Genomic DNA, 23,882 nt, shown 5'->3' with positions numbered 1-23,882 from the left:
AGACAACTAAAGGTTTGTCTCTTTATAAAACTCAAATAAGTAGTTTGCATAAATGTACACAAGCTTTGGTCTGAGCCCCAGCATCACTGATGTCAACCAGATCCACAAAAAGAGCAGTGATGTACAATAAGTGGTCAGTTCACATGACTAAAGATACTCCAGCAAGCCAAACAGACTTGCGTACAGGCCAAGATCTGAGTTCTTGGAAATGAACCGCAGCAGCGAGACCAAAGTTCATGAACAAACTGTAAAACATCTGTTAACATCACTCCTTAAAATGAAAATAGTTTTTAGAAGTAACCTTGAACTCCATTTAGAAAACGGCTGAATACTTAAAAGATCTGCAAAACCTCTTGGTAATGACAAAGGTCAGTGCATGGAACAAAACTGTTGTTTAGACGTAGTATATAACAATAAAATATAACTGGATGTAACAACAATATAAACATGTTTGACTATTAGGTCCTTGTACAGTATATTATGGCTCAACTTCCATTCCTTAAGAACTTTTCTCTGAAACTACAGTCACTGTCAATGGCTCTGAAACATGGCTGTGCATATGAATGAATTTAGCTTCCCAGTCTGTCAACAGCACAGAACAGTGTAATACAATGTCTCTATTAGCTTACTTTATCATTAGACATGCCTGAATGTAGAAACAAGTCTGTGCACATTCATAAAATTGGAATTACAGGTAGAATTTATGGATTTGTTTTACTAGTTTAACTAGTCTTCCCAAAAGCCTGCTTCCTGTCAGGCTGTGACACATCTGACCACTAGATGGAGCACCTCTTCATAAATATTGTGACAAGGTTTTTTAAACTGTAACTCAGTGCTGACAATATGTTGCATTCATAAATCCCTCTGTTAAGTCTCATGCTTCCACCTTATTAAGCCTTTGATGCATGCATGCATGTATATATACATGAAACAGTACATTATTGCTGTGAAATCAAGTGTCAGACAAACAGATTTAACACTGAACCCATTCCTTTGATATCAACAGCATCAATTTACAACATAAAAAAAAGCAGCGAAATACCCACAGAGTACGAACTGCTGCCTGCATGGGAGGAAAAAAAGACCTTGCTGAGCTTCATGGGAATGAAACCAGCTTCGGTATTTACACCGTTGATGTATTGCACCGTGTCATCTGTGTTGCTGGTGGTGACGACTTTGGCGATTCTTTTAAAAAGTTTGCATGCGAGCTGCTTTGGTGCAACCTGGTTTAGTGGTCCGTTGTCAAGTAAAGTTACAGTAAACAAACGGTGTTATCGCAACAGTTTCTCTTTACAGTTTGACATACTGTTGAGTAGAGTATGAAGGACTGAGACTGCCAAATTCAAAAATAAAAAATAAAGACATCAGTGACTCAATAGATACATTAATATCTCATTATATGCACCAAAAATAATAGTAATAATAATAGTTTTAATTTCCTTTTGTATTTCATTATTAACTTCCTTATTTTTTCTTTAATGTGTTCATTTTTAAAAGGACTGATTTATGTATTTATATCGGTCTTATTGTCCCTTTGCATTTTGCCTCCATTTATTAACCTATTTATGTATTTTAATGTTACATTCCTTCATCATGCTAATGTCATTCAAACTGTGTCATAACCAAAAACATAAATAAAATGAATGAAATACACTAATGAATAAATGGAAAATTAAATGGGAAAGTAAATAAATAGGGTAATTAACACAAAGGCACATAAATACAGGAGCAAATTAAAACAGAAATATTCATTTATGTCACATTTTTTTAATTAATTGATCCCTGCATTTATTTTTAATATTTTTGGTGCATCTAATGGCATATTAAGTAATTTTTGTATTTATTTTTGATTTTGGCAGCTTCGTTCCTCTGTAGGTGAAATGTGTGAGCCGGCTCACAGTACATGAATGTATAGGCTTTGGGTGCCTTAGCAAAAGATGAGCTTACTCTGCAGCCGCAAAAGCCCTTGTGTTAGAGTCGCTGCCCTCAGTGCACTGCGATCAGGTTAAGACACTTTGTTGGAACGAACTGGAGATGACGCAAACATGCAGCTGGTATTAGATCACCTTATTTCTGTGTAAAATCTTTCCTTACCATCGAATTGAAAACCAAATCTGGTCTGAAGCACCAACAGAGCAGGCATGTTTTTGTGCAGCCAACAGTAACTCAGACAGCAGTTTTAAATACAAATTTAACACTTAGAAAAGTTAACTGCCCTTGCGAAAAAGGTGCAAGTATCAGGAATCTGTACACATCAATGAAAAAAGTCCTTTCTCACCCACACACACACACACACACGCACACACACATAAAACCTGACACACTGAATAGCTACTGGCCGTTCACCTCTTCCATGGCTGAGAAAACGAATCAAGCATTAACAGAGATTCTGATTCATATCGGCATTAATCTGTGACACTTGAATGGTGCTTGGAAACTTCAAAATGTCACTGATTTAGGAAGTTGCTGTCCACTTGGAGGCATCCTGCAAAAGTCTGGGCTAGACCGGACCAAGGGCACTCCGACTGCCACCTGTCCTGAGGGCCTGGAGTGGCCTGGGGGAGACCCGGTGTACAATAGTGGTGCTGGGAAAGCAGAATGGTCCCTGGGGCCCCTAGAGAAAGGCTTAGAGTAACCAGGTGAGGTGGCTCTGTGTGTGTCGGAACAGCTGGCAGTACTGCATGGGAAGGGACTGAGTCTGTCGGCAAAACTAGCTGGAGGAGGGGGGATGATGGAGTCCTTCACCCAGCTGTCCTCTCCTTCATAGTCTGGCTCTTGAGGCAAACTGGGGAGAGCGCACAGCGAGGGAGGAACAGGGGAAGGTGAAGGAGGGATGAACACAGGAGGTGGGGGCACAGGGTAGAGAGCAGGGTCGTAGTCTCTGCCCGTGGTATGTTGAGGTTCGCCGTGAATGCTGAGAATTTCTTCAGGCGTGGTGGCCAGGAGCCTCTCCAGATAGCGGTCTTCTTCGTCAGCCTCAGAGAGGTTGTCGTACTGGGAGGTGTTGGAGGGCCTACGGTCTCCCGCGGACACCGGGACATAGAGAGACACTGGGAACTTGGTTGGCTTCGGGGGCGGAAGTTTCGGAGAGGAGGAGGAGGATGTGGTGAAAGCACGGGGAGGGGAAGGCTTTTTCTGTGTGAAGTCCAGAGACGTGGGGGGTTTTAGGCATGATTTTGGAGATGGCTTCATTGGAGGGACTGGTTTTGAGAGGTTTTGGTTTTGGGACTGGGAGGCTGCGTGGGGGGAAGGAGAGCGACGCCGGGTCTCTGGGTGGGTCCCCAGGCAGGGTGATCCGCTATCCAAAGGCCTTTGGTTGTTCTCCTCAGAAAAAAAGAAAGGTGGAGGTGGCAGCTCTGGAAGGTCCATGATCTCCTCCTCAGTCTGCAGAGTAAGAGCATCCACAGAGGGCTCATAAGGTGGAGGCCAATCCACAGGATTTTCCTGGGTTTCTGGGTGTCCAGGCTGGCTCTCCTGTTGTTTCCTCCCATCTTCGGTCTGGCTAACTGTTATCAACTCCTTCGCATCTCCGTCCAACATGTCCTCGGCACAGATTTTGCCTGCTTTTGGAGGTAATGGAGGTGCCCTACAAGGCCTTAAAGAAGAAGGTGTTCCCTGTGTGTGGACGACAACGGGGTCAGGTGAAGGCAAAGGAGGTGTTCTCGAGTCCTGAGGCTCTGCAGGAGAAGGGGTCCGATGTTGGGTGATGCCATCTGTTTGCTGTTCTTCTGTACTGGGTTGGCTGTGTGGCTGCAGGTTTATTTTAACCTCCAGAGGAGACTCCGGCTGCAGAGGCAGAAGGAGAACTGGTCTCTCTTGACCCAGAGGTTTCTTTGGCAGCTCCTCTGACTTAGCTAAAAAAGGAAATGGAGGATACATACATCAACGAAGGAAAACAAAAGATACTTTAGGATGTATCAGAGAAATGGCTGAATGCAGCTTAGAAAAATAAAAGAACACATCTGCACCTGGAGGAGGTTGGTCCAGCTTTTTACTGCGAAGCTCAGACATAGCAGCCTGTAACTGTTCAACCACCACATCATCAGGCAGGAAAAAAGAAACAGCCAGCTGCTCCTGGAGGAACTCCCTCAGGTCCTCTAACTGGAGCTTCTGCAGGCGCTCTGATTGGACAAACGCAAAACAGACACAAAACAGAGGCAAGTTAACTCATAGTGTACGAGCTCATGCATCAGGTAACCCCTGTGATGTGGTGAGCCGTGAACAGCACTTATATTGTGAAAGACACTACTTTGATGCTAGGCCTAACTTAAAAACACAAAGTACAGAACTAGCTCATCAAAAAAAGTTGTTTAGGAAGAATTCAACCAATCTGCTGAGGCAATGCTCCTGCGAGCGTCCAATGAAAAGTCAGCTTTCGATTCTTTTCCACAGCAACCGGCCACTTGCATTATGTAAGCCATCCAGTTAGGAGGCAACCGAGCGAGAAGCAGCGTGCCGTGTAATCCACACAGCAACGCTCACTGGTGTAGCAACAGCAACCCTGGCTGGATGAAGACGGTTTGACACAGTCAGCTCAGCTTTGGGGACGATGCTGTCAGCCTCATACTCACTCTTGTGTAGCTTGAAGGTTGTATAAGCCATGGCGTTTAGCGTCTTCTCCCCCTCCAGTATGTAGATGTCCCATAAACGCAGGGTGAGGGTGAACGGGGTCTGTTATGTAAGACAAGGAGCAGCAGAGTCAGTCTGATTAAATAATAATAAAAGCATTTCATGTGGTTCGATGTACAACAGAATACACTGTGATGTACTGATTAACGGCTGAATTTGAATGCAGCATACATCTGGGAGAAAATATAGTATAAACAGGGAACATCTGGAGAAGGAGCTTCGGTGCAGGTCATGTTCTTTAGGAAATCCAAATACTCACCCTGTCGATGAAGCACTGCAGAAACCATTTGGTGGTGTAAATCCCCGTTGTCATCTGCTCCTTGTCCTGTGGGGCGAGAATGAATGAGAAATAGTCTCTACGGGAGGTCACTCCTCCTCATAATTTGTTCTTAATAATCAATCTCACTTTCCAAAACAGTTCTGACTGTTCAAATAATGAGAAATGACCCGAATAAAATCAACTGCAGCCTTTCCAAGCAATTAATTAGCACTGTATCTCTTTCATGGACAGAAAGCTTCAGCTGCAAAGATGTACTTTAATTTACCAGGTGTTTCTTCAGCTTTGGCAGCATTTTGGAGAGGATGAGCTCATGGTGGGCCTGGAAACGCTGCAGCTTGGGAAATCCCGGGATGAAGAACCCTAGACCGGTGAAAAAATAAATCAGAAGGCCATAAAGGGTCTGTGGTAATGGTAGAGACATAATATTTACAAATGAAAAGGACCTGATGAAAGGACACTGAGAAAACATGACAAAATCTGTGATGTCCTTCCATCATTTGGAAAAATTTAGAGACTTTGTTTTCACTAAAATTAAGCTTTGGTTTTAAGATTTATCAAATTCTTTAGATCGTTCCTGTGGGGCCAATATTGTAGTAATAATATTAACGAATGTGTATAAAGAGTTTAATTCAATTCAAATGAAAGGTGTACTGTACAAATCTTATGCACATTGACAGATTCATGTAGATTCACAAATCTGAGTCATCAAGGGCGGATTGAGTTATAGTTTGATGACTCTCACATATTTGTATATAACATTTCAATCTGTGGTATTTGAGATGTTTAAACATTAATCAGGTCCGTCTTCATTTCTGTCCTCTGTCTCTCACCGTGCATGGCATGCTTGCTGTTGGTGAGAAGCTGGGACAGAGCCCAGAAGGCATCTTCCTCGTTCAGGTACATGAGCAAAATGGCAGCGATCTGACTCATCCCCTGGCAGTAGCTCACCTCCTGGGGGAACACATGCGAAGAGACAGGTTCAATTAAACAGAATGGGCAAATGAGAGGAATTATTCATAATTTAATAGAGAACACACACAGAAGGAGGGAGGGGAGAGAGCACCTGAATGTCTGATGTGGTCTGGAGGCAGACTGTGGATATGTGTGGTTACACTGCACACGAGGAGCTGCAGACCGTCTGTACACTCAGCTACGTTATTATAAACACTTTAACCAAAGGTTGTTCAAATATTTACTGGAGCCCAACATAGATTCTCAGTAATGTCATGTCTTCTACTTGAATTAACTCCAATTTGACTCCACGATGATTCAACGATTTACACTTAACACATCGCCCTTGGCAAGCACGAATACACAAAACCTGACAGACACTTGGTATTTGTCCATATTAAGGCCGATTGATGGCACGGCCAGAAATGGGACACTCCACAGTATCCTTTCAAGGAAATACAGTAAATATAATCAGGGTTACACTGGAGGTTAAAATACACATTCTCCACATTCTTCTCTACCATCACATAGGCAAGAGGACAAACACAGTACTCCCCCCTCTTTGCTCTCTCTCTCACTCTCTCCTACTGACCCAGTTTCTACTGAGCAGTGTGTGAGGAGAGGGGAAAAAGGAAAAAGGGAACAGCACATGCCCATTTCCTCTGGCTCCAACACCTCCGAGCCCAATCAGAAAAACAGACTTGGACCATGTTTGCGTGTGGCAGGATGTAATGTACTGTACTACCGAGTCTTTGGATGGTGATATTTTTGTCCCTAGCAGACGGTAGGGATAAAGAATTAAAGGAACAGTTCATCCAAAAATGAAAATTCAGTCAATATCTACTTAACCTGGCTCCATATAGCTCGTCTGCCCAGAGACCCCAAACAACGTAGCCACTAAGCTAAAAACGCCCCCTGTTTTGAAGTGCTCAAGCTCAAATTCACATATATGTGCTGCTGTTTTTCTGTTCTTCTGCCATGCATTGTGGCAATCCTTTTGTGAAAAGTGTTCATCACACATATGGCCTGCACGGAGGAGTTGAGATCCAGACGAAGCGTGATTAGCCACAGCTGTAGTCTTTCTGGGTCATGTAGTGGTAATCTGTGAAAAGTCACTGATCTGTCTCGCGATGAAGAACGCACATGAAAGAATGAGCGCAAACCATTTTTGTATTATTATTTTGATAGAAAAGCTTACAGATGAAAGGAAATGGGGGAGAGAGTGAAGCAAAGGCCAACGCTGCTGAGGACTCAGCCTCCATACATGGGCTGCACGTTCCACCAGCTAAGCTATCAGGGCGTGCCACACTTAAACCATCTTATTATACATTGATGGTACATTGGTGCAATTGAAAGAAGCTACCATGGATACCTCTACAATAGAACAAAGACCACAAATATAACATTAAATCCATCAGAGGCACTGATGAGAGATCACAGACTTGGATTACGTCGGGCAAGCTGCATGGAGTTTAGGAGAATTCTGTTTTGCTTCCAAGCTCCAGAAACAACCGACTCTCAATTGGCATGGGCGGTAAGTAGATAATGACTGAATTTTTTTATTTGGGGTGAACTTATCCTTTAATATATACTGACCAATCTACATGCATATTGAGCTGCATTAATTTCTACTTGGTTGTAAAAGCCAGGTTTCACCCGACAAACTGGCTAATGGTGGAGAAGCTACAGAGGAACTTAAAGGCACCCAGTCATCATCATGTGTGACATCAGCATCCACAACTGCATTTCAAACACATTATAATCAAGAAAAAACTAATTACAAATTAATGTTGTTGATTAAAATAAAAAGGATGGAGCTGCTTGGCTTGGCTGTGATGAGAAATGAAACATGTACTTGAGGTGGACTGTTTCATTGTCTATTAATCAACACGTAGCGTCAGAGAGGAACTTGTTCAAATGGTGTGAGCGTTGACTATAATGTGGGTTCACTGGTGGTCTGACTGTTACAATGTGCTGCTGTGCATCCAGTCAGAGCCACACTCATAAATAAAAGATCTCACCCAAGGCTCTAAACAACGCTGAGGCCGGACGGGTTTAAAGTGCTTGGCCTGTTCTTTGCTGCGTGCAACCGAACGCACTCGACGGACTTGCAGCTGTTACGCCACTGATGTTCTGCACAAGACTCCTCCACATTATGTAACTCATACATCTATACTCACATACAAACAAACTCACCGTGTTGTAGACGGAGTACGCCGCTAGTACGTGAAACAGTGCCTGCTGCCTAGAGAGGGAACAGAGAAACCGCCGGTTAAAACAAGGATGTGGTTCCTTAGCAACAATCAAGCAACCTGAGACAGAGTTTATTAAATGAAAATCCCCCAAGACCACATGAGTAATGATTACTCCACCATCTCATCCTTAAATTAAGTCCATCAATCAGCAGACAGACTCATAACAGCAGCGCATATTTCTGGGGGAGGCTGACAAACCCTGGCTGCATCATCTCATCCTGGGAGTGCGTGTGTGTGTGGATAGTCAATAAGCTAAAATCTAAAGATCCGACATTTTTATCACATCATTTCTTCCAAAGCATGCAGCTTTTATCCAGTTTCTATGACCGCAGGCCTGTGTGCTGCATGGCTGATTACATCTGGAGTCTCAACAGTTTCAGACAGTGAAGGCAGCTATTGTGTGCGTCTGTGTGGAAATGTGTATGCGAGCGGAGCCGGGGCATTAACAAATACAACGCAGGCGAGAGAGGATGTCTCCCCTCCAGGCCTCTATAGTAAATACACGTCTTATAGACAGTGACAGAGACAGGAAAGGAACTCTAAATAGCTGTCAGTGTTGCGGTGTGGCTGGGACAGCTGTTGACTTGCAGGGAAGGAGTGGGCAGCCGAGCAGGATGGAACGGTGTTTTGGTCTGTTTGGACTCAGTGGCTTTGAATTGAAGGGGGGAAGTGCGATACAAAGAGCAAGAGGCGAGCACTCAGTCACTCTCTCGGAGAGTTTTAGACAAGGATGAACAAGTGGCTTTCGGATTTTAAACTCGAAACTGTCCCACTATCAGGTTCTGAAGCGCTTTTGATACATGTTTCATCTTTGTTGTGTGTTTCGTTATGTATAAGCATTGTACCGATGTGTTGTCTCGGATGTACACTTGATGTCGGTGCACATTTCTGTATGAATGCCATTTCCTGTGGGGCTTTGTGCACTGACAGGAAGGCTAATAAAACACAGAGAGGAGGAAACCACCGTTTTGGTTGTGTGTGTGTGTGTGTGTGTGTGTGTGTCTGTGTTTGTGAGTGAGTGTGGGGCTGCCTTAAGGTTTAAGTGAGAGGTCACACCCTGTAAAGGATTTAGCAAGGGCAAACCTGAGCGTGTGAGGTGACAAAGAAAACAAAAACAAGAACTTTGGAGAGATCCGTATGACAGAAAAGTGGTTGAAGGCATTTGTTATGGAAGCTACTTAAACTGTGTGATTTATTTTACAGGCTAAGGGTCAGAAGAGTATTCATGATACATCAGCAGTGTGTTTACTTTGATAAACATGCAGAATAGATACACATTACTCAAAGTTTTCAATGTGAGAGCTTAAAGGAAGGAACGAGGAGTCATCACACTGCATGAGTAATATTTGTAGATAGTATAGTTTTCCACTGAAAACTCACTTGACTCCAAAGCGGTCCATGAACATGATGTGGTTCCTGAAGGTTCTGTTTACGTCCAAGTCTATCTGTTTGATCTCCGTGGAGAAGCTACGAGCCTGCTGCTTCATTTTCTGGAGAACAGAAATAGGACAGATGTGTTATAAAAACTAGGGGACTGTCAGAATTGACCCTTTCACAATCTCCACATGTTTGAGGAATTCCTACCTCATATTTTCCCTTGTTATCTTGTTTGACTTTCTCTATGTCCAGAAGCAGAGCCCAGGCCTGGCCTCTCAGCTGCAGAGGGATGCCTTTATAGACACGCTTCACCAACTGAAACAAGTGTGACAGAGACATATGATCAGACATGAATAGGGACCCTCTAAACATAAAGAGACAGTCTTCAACCAGAGGGGGAAGAAGCAGAGGGTCATGTATAAATGCTGCTTTATAGGATGTGGCCTTGTTGACTCTCTTGAAAGACAAGGACTCATCGCATGCACTTAAGTTCATGCTTTAACTGTCTAGACGGGAGAGATGGGAGGGATAGGGAAATAAACTGTGGTTAAAAGGGGAATGGAAAAAACATTATTAACAAAGAAGGAAATAATATATCACATAGTTGAGTAGAAAAAAAGGGAAGCGATGGCTAAATCGAGACAGCATGTTGTTGTGTCGGAGCACTTCCCTACTGAGATACACACCTTTTCACTGTTCTTGTACTTGTCCCAGTTCTTCACCATCTTCAGCCATTTCTCCACCCGCTCTATCTCCTGCTGCTTTTGCTGAGGAGGGGAAGAACATATGTGTAAGTCCTCTGGGGAAATACATGACATGCAAGGTCAAATCTGAAATCACTACAAGTTCATACCTTCTCTTCGAGCGCACTGGGTGTTGGCAGTTCCTCCTCACTGAAGCAGAAAATGAAGAAACACACAACATGTTATTGAATAACGCACACTGAGAGGATTATCTAATATGTCTAGCACTAATGTAAGACATCATCAATCAATGCAATAAAGAAGAAAGAGGAAAAGGAAGAAGAGGAAGATGAACTAGTCACCTAGAATTCACTACAAGGAAGCTGTCAGAGCTTTAAGTCGGGTAACTTACTGCAGGAAGCCGAAGCGGTCGGTGACCTTATAGATGCTGTAGTCGGCATCCTCCCACGGGTCAATGTTGACACCCTCCTGCCTGCCCTGAAACACACACACACACACACACACACACACACACACACCACAACACCCTATAAGAACATATTGTATGCAAAATGAGGTGTTAAAATGACACACCGAAATTTCCTATGCTTTTTCCTCCCTTTCACATGTTGTTCTCTTGTTCTCCTGTTCCTAATGGCTCACTTGAAAGTGTTTGAACCCGAGATTGGGAACTCCACGTGCAGCACTCAGTGGCTGTGTCATTAATTGATCCTTCCATGTAATGCCATGTTCACTGGCTGTTGAGCACAAATCTATTTAGAGTTCAGACACTGATTGCAGGCACCACTCAGGGCCTCTCTATACAAGAAAGACCATCAACTCCCCAGTGCAGATGTGTTAGATACACCTTGACGGCCTTTCTTGGTGGACACATTATGTTCAAAGGCTCATAATTTCACATCTTAGGTTGATATTTAATGGTCTGTAGTACACCAGCAGTGGCTGAAAGCTGGTCAGTGCAGGGAAAAGCTCAACTGTGCAGGTTCCTCCAACTGAATCATGACAGTCTCTTGATTTTTAAGCTTCAAAATCTTAATGCCGTATTCATGGCTACCATCATGATCCGAAGTATTGTCAGGTACAGTAGGTGATGGTATCTCTGTGCACACAGTTACCTTGTCATATTTAGTGATGATTTCAGCGCGTTCCTCTGCTATCAATGCCTCTATGTCCTTCTTCATGTCCAAATCTGGAAGGAAGTAGACAAAAAAAAATGTTAATACTAATCATCAGAACTGGCATAAACCACATGTGAACAAATATTTACATTAACAAGATTATATAGCTTGGTGTTTTGCTGCTGGCTGTGGGTGAAGGTGTGGACTATGGAAAGGTAATGACAATTTTTCAATAAACAATACGTCTCTATAGGTAAACCTAATATTAATAACTTGCTTGCAATTCACACATTTTTTTCTTGTCGATTACTCCATCATCAGAATGATTCTGATGCTGTCGACCATACTGTGGGTCTACAATCTTTGCATGAAGCATGCTGGAGACTATAAGGAGCCATAGTGTGAAGACGCAAACCACAAGGCCGTTAGCAACTTCCTGTAACTGTGTCCAGAGCTTCAGCATACAAAACACTCAGCTCCATTAGAGTTCACACATACTCTATGTGAAGTTATGATTAATATTACAGTGGAAATTACTCCGTTATTTTAAGAAATAAAAGTCAAAGCATTCCAGGGTGTACTGTGTGTTACTGGGTATTGTATACAGCCATCTCCTGTAAAAGGATACTTGCCTTGCGTCACAACAAAAGACAGAACACTTGAGAAAAGAGGATTTTTTAAATGATAAATATATAATTTATATATTTAAGATATAAATAAATATTACGGGCTGTTTAAAAACCATCTATCTATCCAATTCAGTTGTCTGATAAGAGCAGCTCAGGTCAGACTGTGAGAGGATCAGAACAGTTAGACTGGACCTCTTAACCTCTCAAAATACCAAATAATCTGTGCAGCGAAACGATTCCAAGGAAGCTTTCCCTCCATGATTTTGGAGGGCATAAATATTGTGTAAAACACCCCGATAATCTTCTGGTGAGCCTCTAGACCTAGACAGATCAGGTTCTGATCAGTGAGAGTACAACCCAGATTGCAAAAAAGTTGGGCCGCTCAAAAATAAATCAAGTTGATGAGGTAAAACATTTAATATACGGTCTTTGTACTGTTTTCAACTGAATTAATTTTAAAGCATGAGCAAATTCACATCCTGTTTACTTATATTTAAGACAGCGTTGAAACTTAACAAGTATATTTTGATCTGAGTATCATTCCTTCATTATTTAAGGGTTCATCTCTAGCAGACAGTCAGAGTAGGCCAGTAGGTCATGAATGACATGTATGAAGTGTGACACAGAGTGACAGTCATGGGACTCTCTATTGTGTGTGTGTGTGTGTACATGTATGTATCAATCTGCCGCATTGGTGCAAACGAAGCAAGAAAGTGACGGATGGGCCTGAGCCCATGAGGAAAGATAACTGGGCCAGAACTCCGATGCTCCAGGAGCCTCACCCCCTCCCTTCCTCTCACAGTATAACCCCAACCAGACCCAGGTCTGCCCCTCTAAGCCTCCCTTCTTGAGCTGATGTGTTTTGGCAATGGGCTCAGCTGTGAAGCAGTTGTCAGGGCTGAATAATCGCCCGAGAGAGAACAGCCTCACCCCTCGTTTGCCAGGTCGGCATCTCAGCGTGATGTTTGGATATGAAGAATATGCCAGTTATGCCTAGCTGGCACAGTGGATGATAGGAGATAAATAGAAACAGATACTAAATCCGGGCCTGTCGCCACACCCTTTGAAAGTATTGTGGGCGTTAAAGCATCAGGGTTAAGGACCTGCCACTACCTGGTATTTATTTTCAGAAACAAGTTTTGACAGCTAGGCCTTTGTTGTGCTGTGCCCTTAAATACTGTAATGGGACAGATGGCCACACAAAGAAAATTAAAATGAAAGTCTTTGAATAGACAGAGCTCTAACTGGTTTTGATTTGTGGGCTGAGCCACCGCATTTTAAACAAAAACAACATGATCCCTAGTCGAGCCTATTGCAATAAATGCCGTGCACTGAGGAATATCTTAACTGACGCTTGACAGCATGTGGAGCCAGCTGAGCCCTCAGGCGACATGTATGTCTGGCATGCCTCGCAGCAACAGGTGTGAAAGCACCTGCTACCTCGCACAAAAGGCCCTTTAACTTTTCCCCAGAGACCCTCGTGCCATGTGCTGACGAGGCCAAGTTTCTCCCGAACCGATGTGACGTTTCCCTGACATGACTTACACCTTGATGCCAGAGCAGTGGGCACACTGACAGAGAAAGTTGAAGGCTACTTTATTCAGCTCCACATCGAGTTAAACTTATAGTTTTTCATCCTAAATGGATAACTGGATAAGTTGAAAGAAGACCTTCTGACAAAAAGAAGAAACCAGACAGGAGTCAAACCCATTTTTTCTCACCTACAAATCAAACTTAATACTAAGGATTTTAAAATCAACCACATGTATCCAACGTCCAAATCACCAGCATCCAGTCTTCTCCATCAAAACAACAGCTGAGTCTCTCTTCCAACAGGTGGTCAGTGAAACCAGACCACTGAACAAATGGACTCTGCTGATCTCTTCCTTTTCCCTTTCACATTTTCCCTTTTCTCGTCCATCTCAGGTCAAACTATTTCAGGTTTTTCGAGGCATCAGCTTATTTTTCAGGACAGCTGAGTAAGCTGTCTGCGGGGTGGTACCACTAACACAGCTCCAACCTTGCCTCCTATGTGTCATATGATCAGCGAAAAAAAATCCTGCAATAACACTTTAAAAGCAGGCTACATTTAAAAGGGTGCGGCGTTAAGGCTTAAAGAGAAATGTACGTAAAGCTCAGATTGGTAGTAATCTGTATGTTTTATAGCACAGTAACATGTGACTGTGGGCAGATGTAAATGCTTTTTAATGTACATAACATCTAAAACTGTAACTCCTTCTGAGGAAGAAGAAGTGGAAGGTGATGTATAGACAGATAATCACATCAAAATGTAGTGAAATATAGTTAAAATATTAAACATGTATTCATAAACCAAATACCGCACATTAATACACATCTGCTTATAACTACATTAGTGTGATAAACTAATTATTACATGTTTATACAATGCTTATAAAGGCAAAATAGTGGGACGTAACGTAAATCCCGAGACTAAAAGTAAAAGTAAAGTAAAACCGATAAAAAGGTCTGTACTTATACTAAAGATAATCATGAAATAACCTCTCATTTTCTTTTTCTGGCTGCAGTTCCTGTAACATATATGAATAATAAAAAGCCAAGACAAGATCTGGCCACACATGTTATGCAAGAGCTGTAAGAAATAGTCTAAGTAAAACATGTTCATACTCAGGAGCGGCCTTGAAGTCGGTCTGACTGTCCTGGAATTAGATGTTTTTCATTCAAGCCAAGCGGCATATGGGGGAGTGTGAGCTGTTTTTTAAATCACTGTCTACTGGGTACATTGGTGTAAAAGGTCTGTTATGCTTCATCTTTAGGTCCCTGCTGCTTACTTCCTGTGTTGAGTCTCCAGGCCGCTGATAGTATTGTGTTGTGGGTCAGGAAGAAAAGGAAACCGCCACTCCTTCAACAACAGGTTCAATGAGAACTGACAACAGTTCTCCGACCAAGGAAAACCCTTCTACTGACAAAGCCTCAAATTATCCAGACTTGGTGTTTGTAGTCAGCAGGAAAGACATGAGTAATGCCACAAGGTGGTCAGCTCACATTAACACTGCCAGTATTTTGGTTGTTAGTCACCCACAGACGCCCTTCTGACTACGTCAAAAACATGACATGTTGCCGTTGGTTCAAAGACATTTACTTGGAACAGCTCTCTTCAACCAGTGATTAGAAAAGGTGGTTGGTTAGTTGTGGTGGGGATCAGGGTGTCAGACAGATGGAAGCTGGTGGTGAAAAGTGAGTAAGCGACAGACAAGGTTAGAGAGTGGACGAGACATAACACCTGGAGGAGCTGGGAGTGAACGGTAGAAACACAATGACAGGTATTCAAATATTTTACAGTGGGCAGAGTGAGGTAGAGGTCGTGAGAAACTGGTAGGTGAGGACATGCAAAGTAGAGGTAGGTGGAGGAGATTTACAGACAGCAAAAGACACTGAATATGCAGTGAGGAAAAAAATGCCTGTAAAGCTGAATTGTGATAACCTGGTTGTTTGCAGGGTACAAGACTTTGAGCCTGGGGCCTGGGTGACATCATTTCCTGTTATGACATAGAGCTAAAACTGGCTTGCGTATATAAGTTCTGTGCAATGTTGTAACCACAAAAAGCTTGCAAAGCACACTGAATCACATCATGCTCATGACACGGTGTTAGACAGTCAAAACGTCCTTTAACTGTTTTGTCTCTCCGGCTGTGTTCAGCTCAGGTATGACAGACGTATCCTGAGGCGTCATGGAATAAGCCCTAAATAATCAGAAATTAGTGAGGCAGACTTTGTTATGACAAGTCATACTTCCACTGTAAACATGATTCTGCCATTGGAGCTATGATTCACTGATTTCTGTCTTAGAGCTTTATATACTAGCTTAGCCCTTTTCTAATTAAAATAGAAAAATAAGAACTAAAACTCAATTAAAGCTGTCTACCCAGAAACATTTAAACTGATGACATTAAATTGAAATGAGATTGTTCTGCTGACATTTAATATACATATTTATTTTACCATATGAACCGAGTTGACAAACCACAAGTCCTCCTTCATACATTTCTACTTTTCCCTGATCCAAAATCATCTCTCTTTTGGCATACAATCAATCCTAATCTGAGTAGCGGTCAGATTTAAGGCAGGAGATTATGCAGTCAGAGCAAAGTCAGAAGGAAAGCTTGAGATTAGAAGGAGTTTGGCAGTTCTCATCTAGCTGTAGGGGCCTGGAAACTGAGTGCAGTGAGCTACACTGGACTGATACGGGGTGTGTATGTACAGTATCTGTGCATCAGTAGGCAAGCATCCTGAACTGAAACCTTTCAGTGAAACTACGTCAGGGTGTGGATATCTTAAATCAACACAGCGAAGACACAAATAGCTGAAGTTACTGTGTAGGTGCTGCTTCATCCTGACAGATGTTGCATTGACAGATTCTATCAAATTTTCTGATCAAAATTTTCATAGCTGGTAGTCTAACCCCCTCCCCAAATTGCTGTGGATGGCGTGACAGAGGAAAATGTGACAGATGCTTCATTCTCTTTAGTGCTGAATGATTAGTCAGTGCTGTGTGGTCAGCCAAAAGATGCTCTCAGGCTCTGAGATCAGACAAGTCTGGGCCATGTGCTCATTTAACCTGGTTAACCTCACAGAGCATACTCCCACACCGTGCCTCTCCCATCATCCGTCGGTGTCATTCATTATTGACATGTATTACGAACCATCATCTGTCCTGCGCATGTTTAGATTACTTTACCCTTGGATTTTACCACCCACCACTTACCAAAGACACAAAATACCATCTTATTTTGATGATTCATAAATGGATCAACCAACCAGGGGAAAACCTTATCACATGTCTGTCATCGGTGTGGTTGAATCTCTTCCTGCCTGTCTGCAGTGGACATCCCATGACATGTGTGCTGCTGAATGTGACCGCACAGTGTTATAGTGTGTGACACCTCTGAAAGATATCATAACACAAATTTAATTAACTACTTTAGCAACTGTTGTGGTTTTGTACATCTTTTGACAAGGAGATCCATGTTATGTGAACAAGTAAAAGGTCATCATTTCAGTAATTACTGCAGTCAATACTAATTCAATTCACAGTAATGTACTTCAAAGAGTGTCTCGTAATGTACTCTATGTTATTATCCCTAAGTGTTGACACTATGCTAAACGTTGTAAGGCTCGTGGTGATTGTGGAGAACGAGCGTATCATTCCAGGACAGAAAAGGAAGGAGGCTAACAAGCGACCACATGGCTCTAATTTCCACATGAAGACGTCTGAAGTCCCAGATGCTTCAGAGCTCCAGTTTTTAATGGGTGTCAGACACATAGCATCTGCATGTAAGCATGCATGAGACCAAGAGGAGCAGAAAATAGAGAGAAGGAAATTAGATCATTCTCAGAGGTTGTCCATTTCAAGAGCGGCAAGGTAGCTGTGAGAAATTCATCTGAAATCTTTTCCTTGAGAAACAGATTTCTTGGTCACTGTAAAGAAGGTGAGGACGCTTCAGTGTTGATGATAAAGTAATCCCTGTTCCCAGATCACATATTCTTACAACAGACTGCAGTTCAAACTCTGAACAGATCTTTTGTTAATTTCCTCTCAACACAACGCTGGTTTGGCAGTTGAAAACAAAGTCATGGTTTACAAAAGAAGCCCCCTCAGCGACCAAGAATATCACAGAGTCACCCCAGAGGAAATCAAAGCAGGCTGGTATGAGATGTTCAACAGTCGTCTCTCTCTATGAAGGAAGGTATGGAGTCCAGATGGAACTTCAGAGATACATTAAAGCTGCTCAGACTGGATAACAGTAGGTTCAAGGCGCTAGTGTAAGCCAGACAGTGATTCAGTGTAAATTCATAGTACACGATGGTATAAAAATCACACTGTACTGATGGCCAATCATGTACAAGGATATACTTGAGCTACAATTAGTTGATTAATCGATTTGCAAGAAATTAGTTGCCAACAATTTTGATTATCGATTACTGGTTTCTGTCATTTTTCATGCAAAGAGGTCAAACATTTGCAGGCTGCAGCTTCTTAAATGTGAGGATTTGCTGCTTTTCTTTGTCATTTATGATTGTAAATGAAGAGTCTTTGGGTTTTGGACTGCTGAATGAAAATGTTTGTTGGTTGCAGCCTTAAGATATTTCAGTACCGTCACCTTCCAGACAAACAACAAGGACGCAAATGTAAAAATGCAAAAGCCCCATGCTCCCAAACATGTGTTTTGCAGGTGTGATGGTGCATGGACAATGGCCAATTGTTTACCCTTTCCCCAGTGGTTCCTCTGAGGACCTGAACATAGTGGCTATTGACTCACAGCAAAGCATGACAAACTGTGTGCTAACTTAGACGACCACTGAGACCACATAACGTAGGAAATCAACTTAGAACAGCGAGGCGAATGATACCAAATTAGGCCAATCGAGAATACTGCTGGGCAGCCTTGACGGCCAGCCACAAAGTCTCCTCAACAACAGATTCCTTGTCTTTCTTTCTGTCTGTCTGAGCCTCTCTTTCCTCCGTCTCCCTCCAATTCTTTTGTACGGCTGCAGTGTTTGTGTTTATGCATAGAAAATAGCAGCGACACAGAGACTGTGTGACCCACGGGCGAAACATCCAGAGCACAGGGACTGGGGAAAAGCACATGGCTCAGAATAGCTCGTTGTCCCCAAGGGGCTTTTCTGTCCTGCTCTACTCTGTATCACCACTGTCACTCTAACTTAACTTTTTTTTTTCTCCAAAGCTGAGCACACAGAATGCAGATTCACCAACAGCACTGACCATCTCGAATTACCTGACCTTTTCCCCATCTTAACAGAGGAAATAACAAGCTGGAGTCTGAGGAAAGGGGCTCTCTATCACCTCACCCTGCGTCTGACCCAGCCTGGGAACAAGCTCTGGTCCTTTGCTGCTGTCTCACCCTGTTACCTGGGGGGAGGGGGGTAGTCTAAATATAACAATAACCACAGAAAGTTACAGAAGCTGCAGCAGCAGGCCAGCCAGAGAGGCCTTGTTTCCCAGAGTGGCAGCACTTTTTCAAGGGATGGTATGAGGAGGACAGGAATGTCAAGGGAACAGTATTCATAAACACAAAACCACAGGATCCCGCTGAGAAAGCCACATTCTCATAAATGGATCTTCTTCCTAGTAAGGATGGCGTCCTAATGCTAGCAGTGAAGCTGAAGGGGAAAGCTCTCATCTGGAGGTTAAAGAACGAGTGCTATTATATCATAAAAGCTTTGTAAACTCATATTAGAATATGAAGTTGAGCAATCAATAATGCAGGATTTAAAAATGCACAGGGGAAATACACAGCGTTTAGGGAGGATTTTGCAACCACGCACTAACTGTCAAGTCCATCAGTTATCTAACCGTTTTCAATATCCGCTGGAAAAACTCCACAGATCTTTCTGCAATACAGACCTCCTTCACTGAGCCAAGATCAGGCCTGGTGATCATTAACTCACAACAACTACAACTGCAACCATTAACTGGTTAGTTGTCAGCTATTCAATTAATTACAATTAAACTATAAACAATCAATTGATTTGAGGTCTTAAATATAAATGTTTTCTGGTGTCTTTTTCTCCAAGACAGTAAACTGAATTTTTATGTCTGTTGCATCCAATCAGCCTTGTTTTGCAAAATTGTTACTGGAGATCATAATGTCCAAAATTAGGTTTTACATTATTGATTACTGACTTTGCTGCATCAAGACAGAATTGCGATGTATGCGAGAGTTGACTTATTTCCCCAATGCCTAACCGCACCACAGCACAGCATTGGTTTTTACATGCAAACTGATTAAATAATTTTAAAAGGTGAACACATAGAGAACATGTTACCCAGTGGGTAAGGCTCAACTAGGACCAAAATCCGCTCGACTAAAGTCAAAAGCTGAGGAGAAATTATGCTATGCTATGCTTCAATGATGCACACAGCACTGGCGATTAAGTTATCATAGTTTTCGTGTACAGAAGCAGAGGATTATGGTACATAGGAGGGAAGCAGCTTTATACTGGAGGGAAACTGTAATTTCATTGTGCTCAACAACAGAGAGAGGTTAAGTATTCAGAGCAAAAACAAATCTAAGATGGCATCTAAAAAAGACACAAGCTAGAGACAATCATAGAGGGGAAATTCCAAGATCGCCCAATTTAGCCTTTATACAAATGCCAAAAGACAAACAACTATTTGGGCTATTATCCCAGAGAGCCATCACTCATCTCCTCAGCGGTGTAGCTATTTTTAGCCTAAGTGACAATCCACAATCTCAACACAAGTGTGACCTAAATTTCACTAACGACAGAGTGTGGGGATTAGGTTTGGCTAATTTATAGACAAACTCAGCTCAGGCAAGTTTCACACTGGTTTCTGGCAGAGCTTGAATGTTATGGACCAACACATGATGGTGCAGTATAATTATCACTCTGTGTGGCATGTAGGTCTGCCGGCAACCGATGATTATTTTCATTGTCAAGTACTCTCATTGTATCGATTGTTTAATTGATATTTAGGCATGAAATTTAAAAACAAAATCACGATTTCCCACCCCAACAATAGCTTGTTTTGTCAGACAAACAGTTTAAACTCAAAGATATTCAAATGCTATTATATTAGAAAGGGAAAGGTAGATATCAATCACTTTGAAAAGCTCTAACCGTTGTTAAATTATGATTCATTGATTACCAATATTGATCGATTGATGTAAAAGATCGTTAAAAAGGTCAAAGTCCACATCAACAAAAGCTCCTCTCTCCCACAGAAAACAATGCTCCTAAAACGCCTCGTCAATAGTCTCGCCTTTAATTCCAGGACTTTGTGACATCACACTATGTCACCATGTCACACATTTGCATAATTTATGTCTAGCTGCTAGTGTGGCACATAAGAACTGATTAAGCACAGCTGCTCCATTGTTGTTAATGGTGTTGGCTCAGGCGTGTGCAAGCTGACCAATCAGAGTGGACTGGGTATTCGGGAGGTGAGATGGGGCCTTACTGAGACAGGAGCCAAAACAGAGCGTTTCAGACAGAGGGGAAACTTAGTGCACATCAGTTTTCTCATTCTGTCAAGTGGGACAGTATGAGAAAACTGATGTTTTTTGAGCACTAAAACATGTAAACCTATTCTAGTAGTAACCTAAAACCAAATTATGACTGTTATGTAATATATATTTCATAATAGTCAAGGGTTATGAAGAAATTTGGTGTATTAATATCCTAGAAAATGTGCTAATAGTGACTATCATCATTGTGGCAGTGTCAATAACTAAGTATTAGTCATGTGTTCAGATCCACCAGCCAGCTGAAGCATTTCTGTGCGGGGTTTGCATGTTGTGCCTGCGATAGTTTCCTCCCACAGTCCACACCACATGCAGGTTTGTTGCACTGGAAACTTGAAATAGCATGTAGGTGTGACCATGAGTCTGACCGTAGTCCTAGAACAGACTGAGAACGTGTCCAGAGAGTGCCTGTGCATATTACCTATAGTGTGTGCTGACACAGGCTATAGGGACCTCGTGACCCTGACCAAAATAAGAAGGGGTATGTACATGAAGGCTAAATTTCATGACATCTATAAAGACAACACTGAAACTCTGAAAAGACATTTCGTGAGTCACATTGCAGGGCTAAAGCCTCTCTGTCGTCTTTGTGTTTGGCAAAAGGCTTCACTATCTGGTGCGTTTTGTGACAGTGGTGCGTTTGTTGGCCTTTGACATCTATCATAAAGCCGCCATTCAGCATTACAAAAAGGCTATTGATGCCTCTTCACTGAAATAATATTATCACAACAGAATACAATGCAGATTGAAGAGAGTTATGAGAGAACCATGAATTTGGTGAGAGTGAGGCCTTGAGATTTAGTGACGATAAAGCTATTAATGGCATTAAAAATCGTGTTTTTCTGCATTGAGATAGTGTCTTTCCTTAGTAGAGCAATCAATGTCTTTTGATGCCTCAAAGTGAGTGGTGATACAGTAAGGAAAAAAATGAAAAAGACTTGAATCATCAACTGGCTAATGCTGCAGACTGAGGCCCATTCACTTGGCATAAAAACAAAATAAGGGCTCACATGCTCTGCCTCACACGTGGCTCACATCCTGCTGGCATCAGGGAGGGCAGTCAGATCATTGTTCATGAGCACGTTCAAGTGCCTGAAAGCCTTCAACAAATACAAGTTCTATTAGCACCCATTCAAAGTTAAGTGTTTTCCATTAAGAAAATATACATTACGTAAAATGTTATCACTGATCCAATCAGCTTATAAGGGAGGAAAATCCTATACATCAGACCACCATGTTTTAACTACCCTAGTTGTAATGTGTATCACGATAAATCTGACGATTGGTCGACTCATTGGGTTTTGATCTCATAACTCTTTTTTTTTTTTTTAACCATGTGACAAGTTTCCTGGTTTGATATCAGATTCTCACATGCTACTTGTCACACAAAAGTATAGCATCAGTGCTATCACCTTTCCGGTGTGGGACTCCTCATCAAAACCACATGCACAGTGTCACACACACTAAAGGCCGAACACAGCAACAACAAAAAATACAAAATGCTCCGTGTCTAGCGATTGCTACATAGGTTTGTGGACGTGTGCGTGCACAGGTAAGCAAAAAAAATAACTCATTGCTATAAGAAGCTTCTAAGACGGCCTCTGTGGACTGTAAGCTTGAACTACGATTAGATCACGTGCATCCATGAGCACAGAACTGCAAACATGCATGAGCAAACACATTATGTCTCCTACAGCTTCCTTCACATGCCATCACACATAATGTGGGTCAATTAATGACAGTGCATATTCAAAAATGTAAGGAAATGTGCACTCGCCACTAGCAGCATGCACATCTGCTACACAAAAAAACACAATGAGGAGGGGACAAATGAGAGTAAAACAATGACCACCAGACATCTGGCAGAGGATGAGGGGCTAAATCCAGCTGGAGATCTTTCACTCAGACTGTCTGCAACCTCCCCCCACTCCATGTATGAACCAGTGAGACGCCCAGTTAACCTTCCAAAGGGGACCACGCATGGCACATGACATACAGACCAGTAGCTGGCCTACTTCTGGATGCTGGAGCATCTGTGGTCTGTGTAGTGGGGATGTGAAGGGTAAAAATCACGCTGTGTGTCCATTAAGAAGTAACTAATATCGCATTATGTGGATCAGAAGTATAATTCCTGATTTTGACACTTACACTTGTCTCATACCTGCCTATGTATACACTGATTTAAATGCGGAACTAAATGTCAAGAAACAGATCATCTCTCAACCAAACAGGAAACACACCAGAAAAAAAAAAAACATACACATCTCACCATCCTAGCCGGAGGTTAACGTGCTCTTTAACTGCTGGAAAGCCCGTGAAGAGTGATGCAAAAAAATCAAAAAATTCCCCCAAGAGAAGCGCTCACTCACTGTCCTCACCGCAGGAAAGGGTTTGTCTGGCTTACGAGAAGACGAGTGTGTCCCCAGAAGAGAAGAAAGCGTAAATCTTCATTTGTGTAAATCACGAGCACGGTAGTGATGTTACACTCAGCGGACCTTTAGCTTCCTTTGGTGGCTTGTAGCGGGATTAAAGGCAAGTTGTAAAAAAAAAACACAAACACAAAGGGAGCTGATAAAGAGATGGCCACCCGCATTGTCGTGTCTCCAGAGCTAATAACTGTAAAGTGAGTGTAGTACACACGCTAAACGCTCAGTCGTCGTCGCTGCTCACCTTTTCAAACGACTTTCTTCTTCTTCTTCTTCTTCTCCTTCTTCTTCTTCTTCGTCTCCTACTTCTTCTTCTTCTTCGTCTTCTTCTTCTTCTTCTTCGTCTGCGCTGTACCTACAAGTAGAGACTCTAAACCCACTCTCCCATTCTCTCCCTCGCTGTCCGGGGGAGCTGTCACCGCGCTGAAGGCTCGTCCCCGACTGTCGACTAGCTTCGCTGAAATCG

At 42.5% G+C, this 23,882-nt stretch overlaps 1 protein-coding gene across 2 annotated transcripts; it reads right to left on the bottom strand.

Annotated features, from left to right (window-relative positions):
- Window positions 1-7: 7 nt before the first annotated feature.
- Window positions 8-23,871, bottom strand: LOC141000903 (uncharacterized). 2 transcript variants are annotated; one of them, XM_073471789.1, is made up of 14 exons: window positions 23,661-23,871; window positions 11,312-11,385; window positions 10,588-10,673; window positions 10,346-10,385; window positions 10,179-10,259; window positions 9,700-9,807; window positions 9,496-9,605; window positions 8,057-8,105; window positions 5,740-5,860; window positions 5,175-5,269; window positions 4,889-4,954; window positions 4,572-4,671; window positions 3,969-4,121; window positions 8-3,854 (listed from the first exon to the last, which is right to left on the bottom strand). In XM_073471789.1, exons 2-14 carry the CDS (start codon window positions 11,375-11,377, stop codon window positions 2,440-2,442), a joined length of 2,490 nt encoding a protein of 829 aa, XP_073327890.1. In that variant the 5' UTR covers window positions 11,378-11,385; window positions 23,661-23,871; the 3' UTR covers window positions 8-2,439. The 2 variants fall into 2 exon arrangements, with proteins under 2 accessions (XP_073327890.1, XP_073327891.1); XM_073471790.1 differs by lacking the exon at window positions 23,661-23,871 and adding an exon at window positions 23,260-23,350 and having other exon boundaries at window positions 2,341-3,854.
- Between the last annotated feature and the right edge of the window lie 11 nt (window positions 23,872-23,882).

This window comes from Pagrus major, chromosome 8 (genome assembly GCF_040436345.1).
Source record: "Pagrus major chromosome 8, Pma_NU_1.0".
Taxonomy (NCBI): Eukaryota; Metazoa; Chordata; class Actinopteri; order Spariformes; family Sparidae; genus Pagrus; species Pagrus major.
This window is presented reverse-complemented; position numbering and strand designations above follow the sequence as displayed.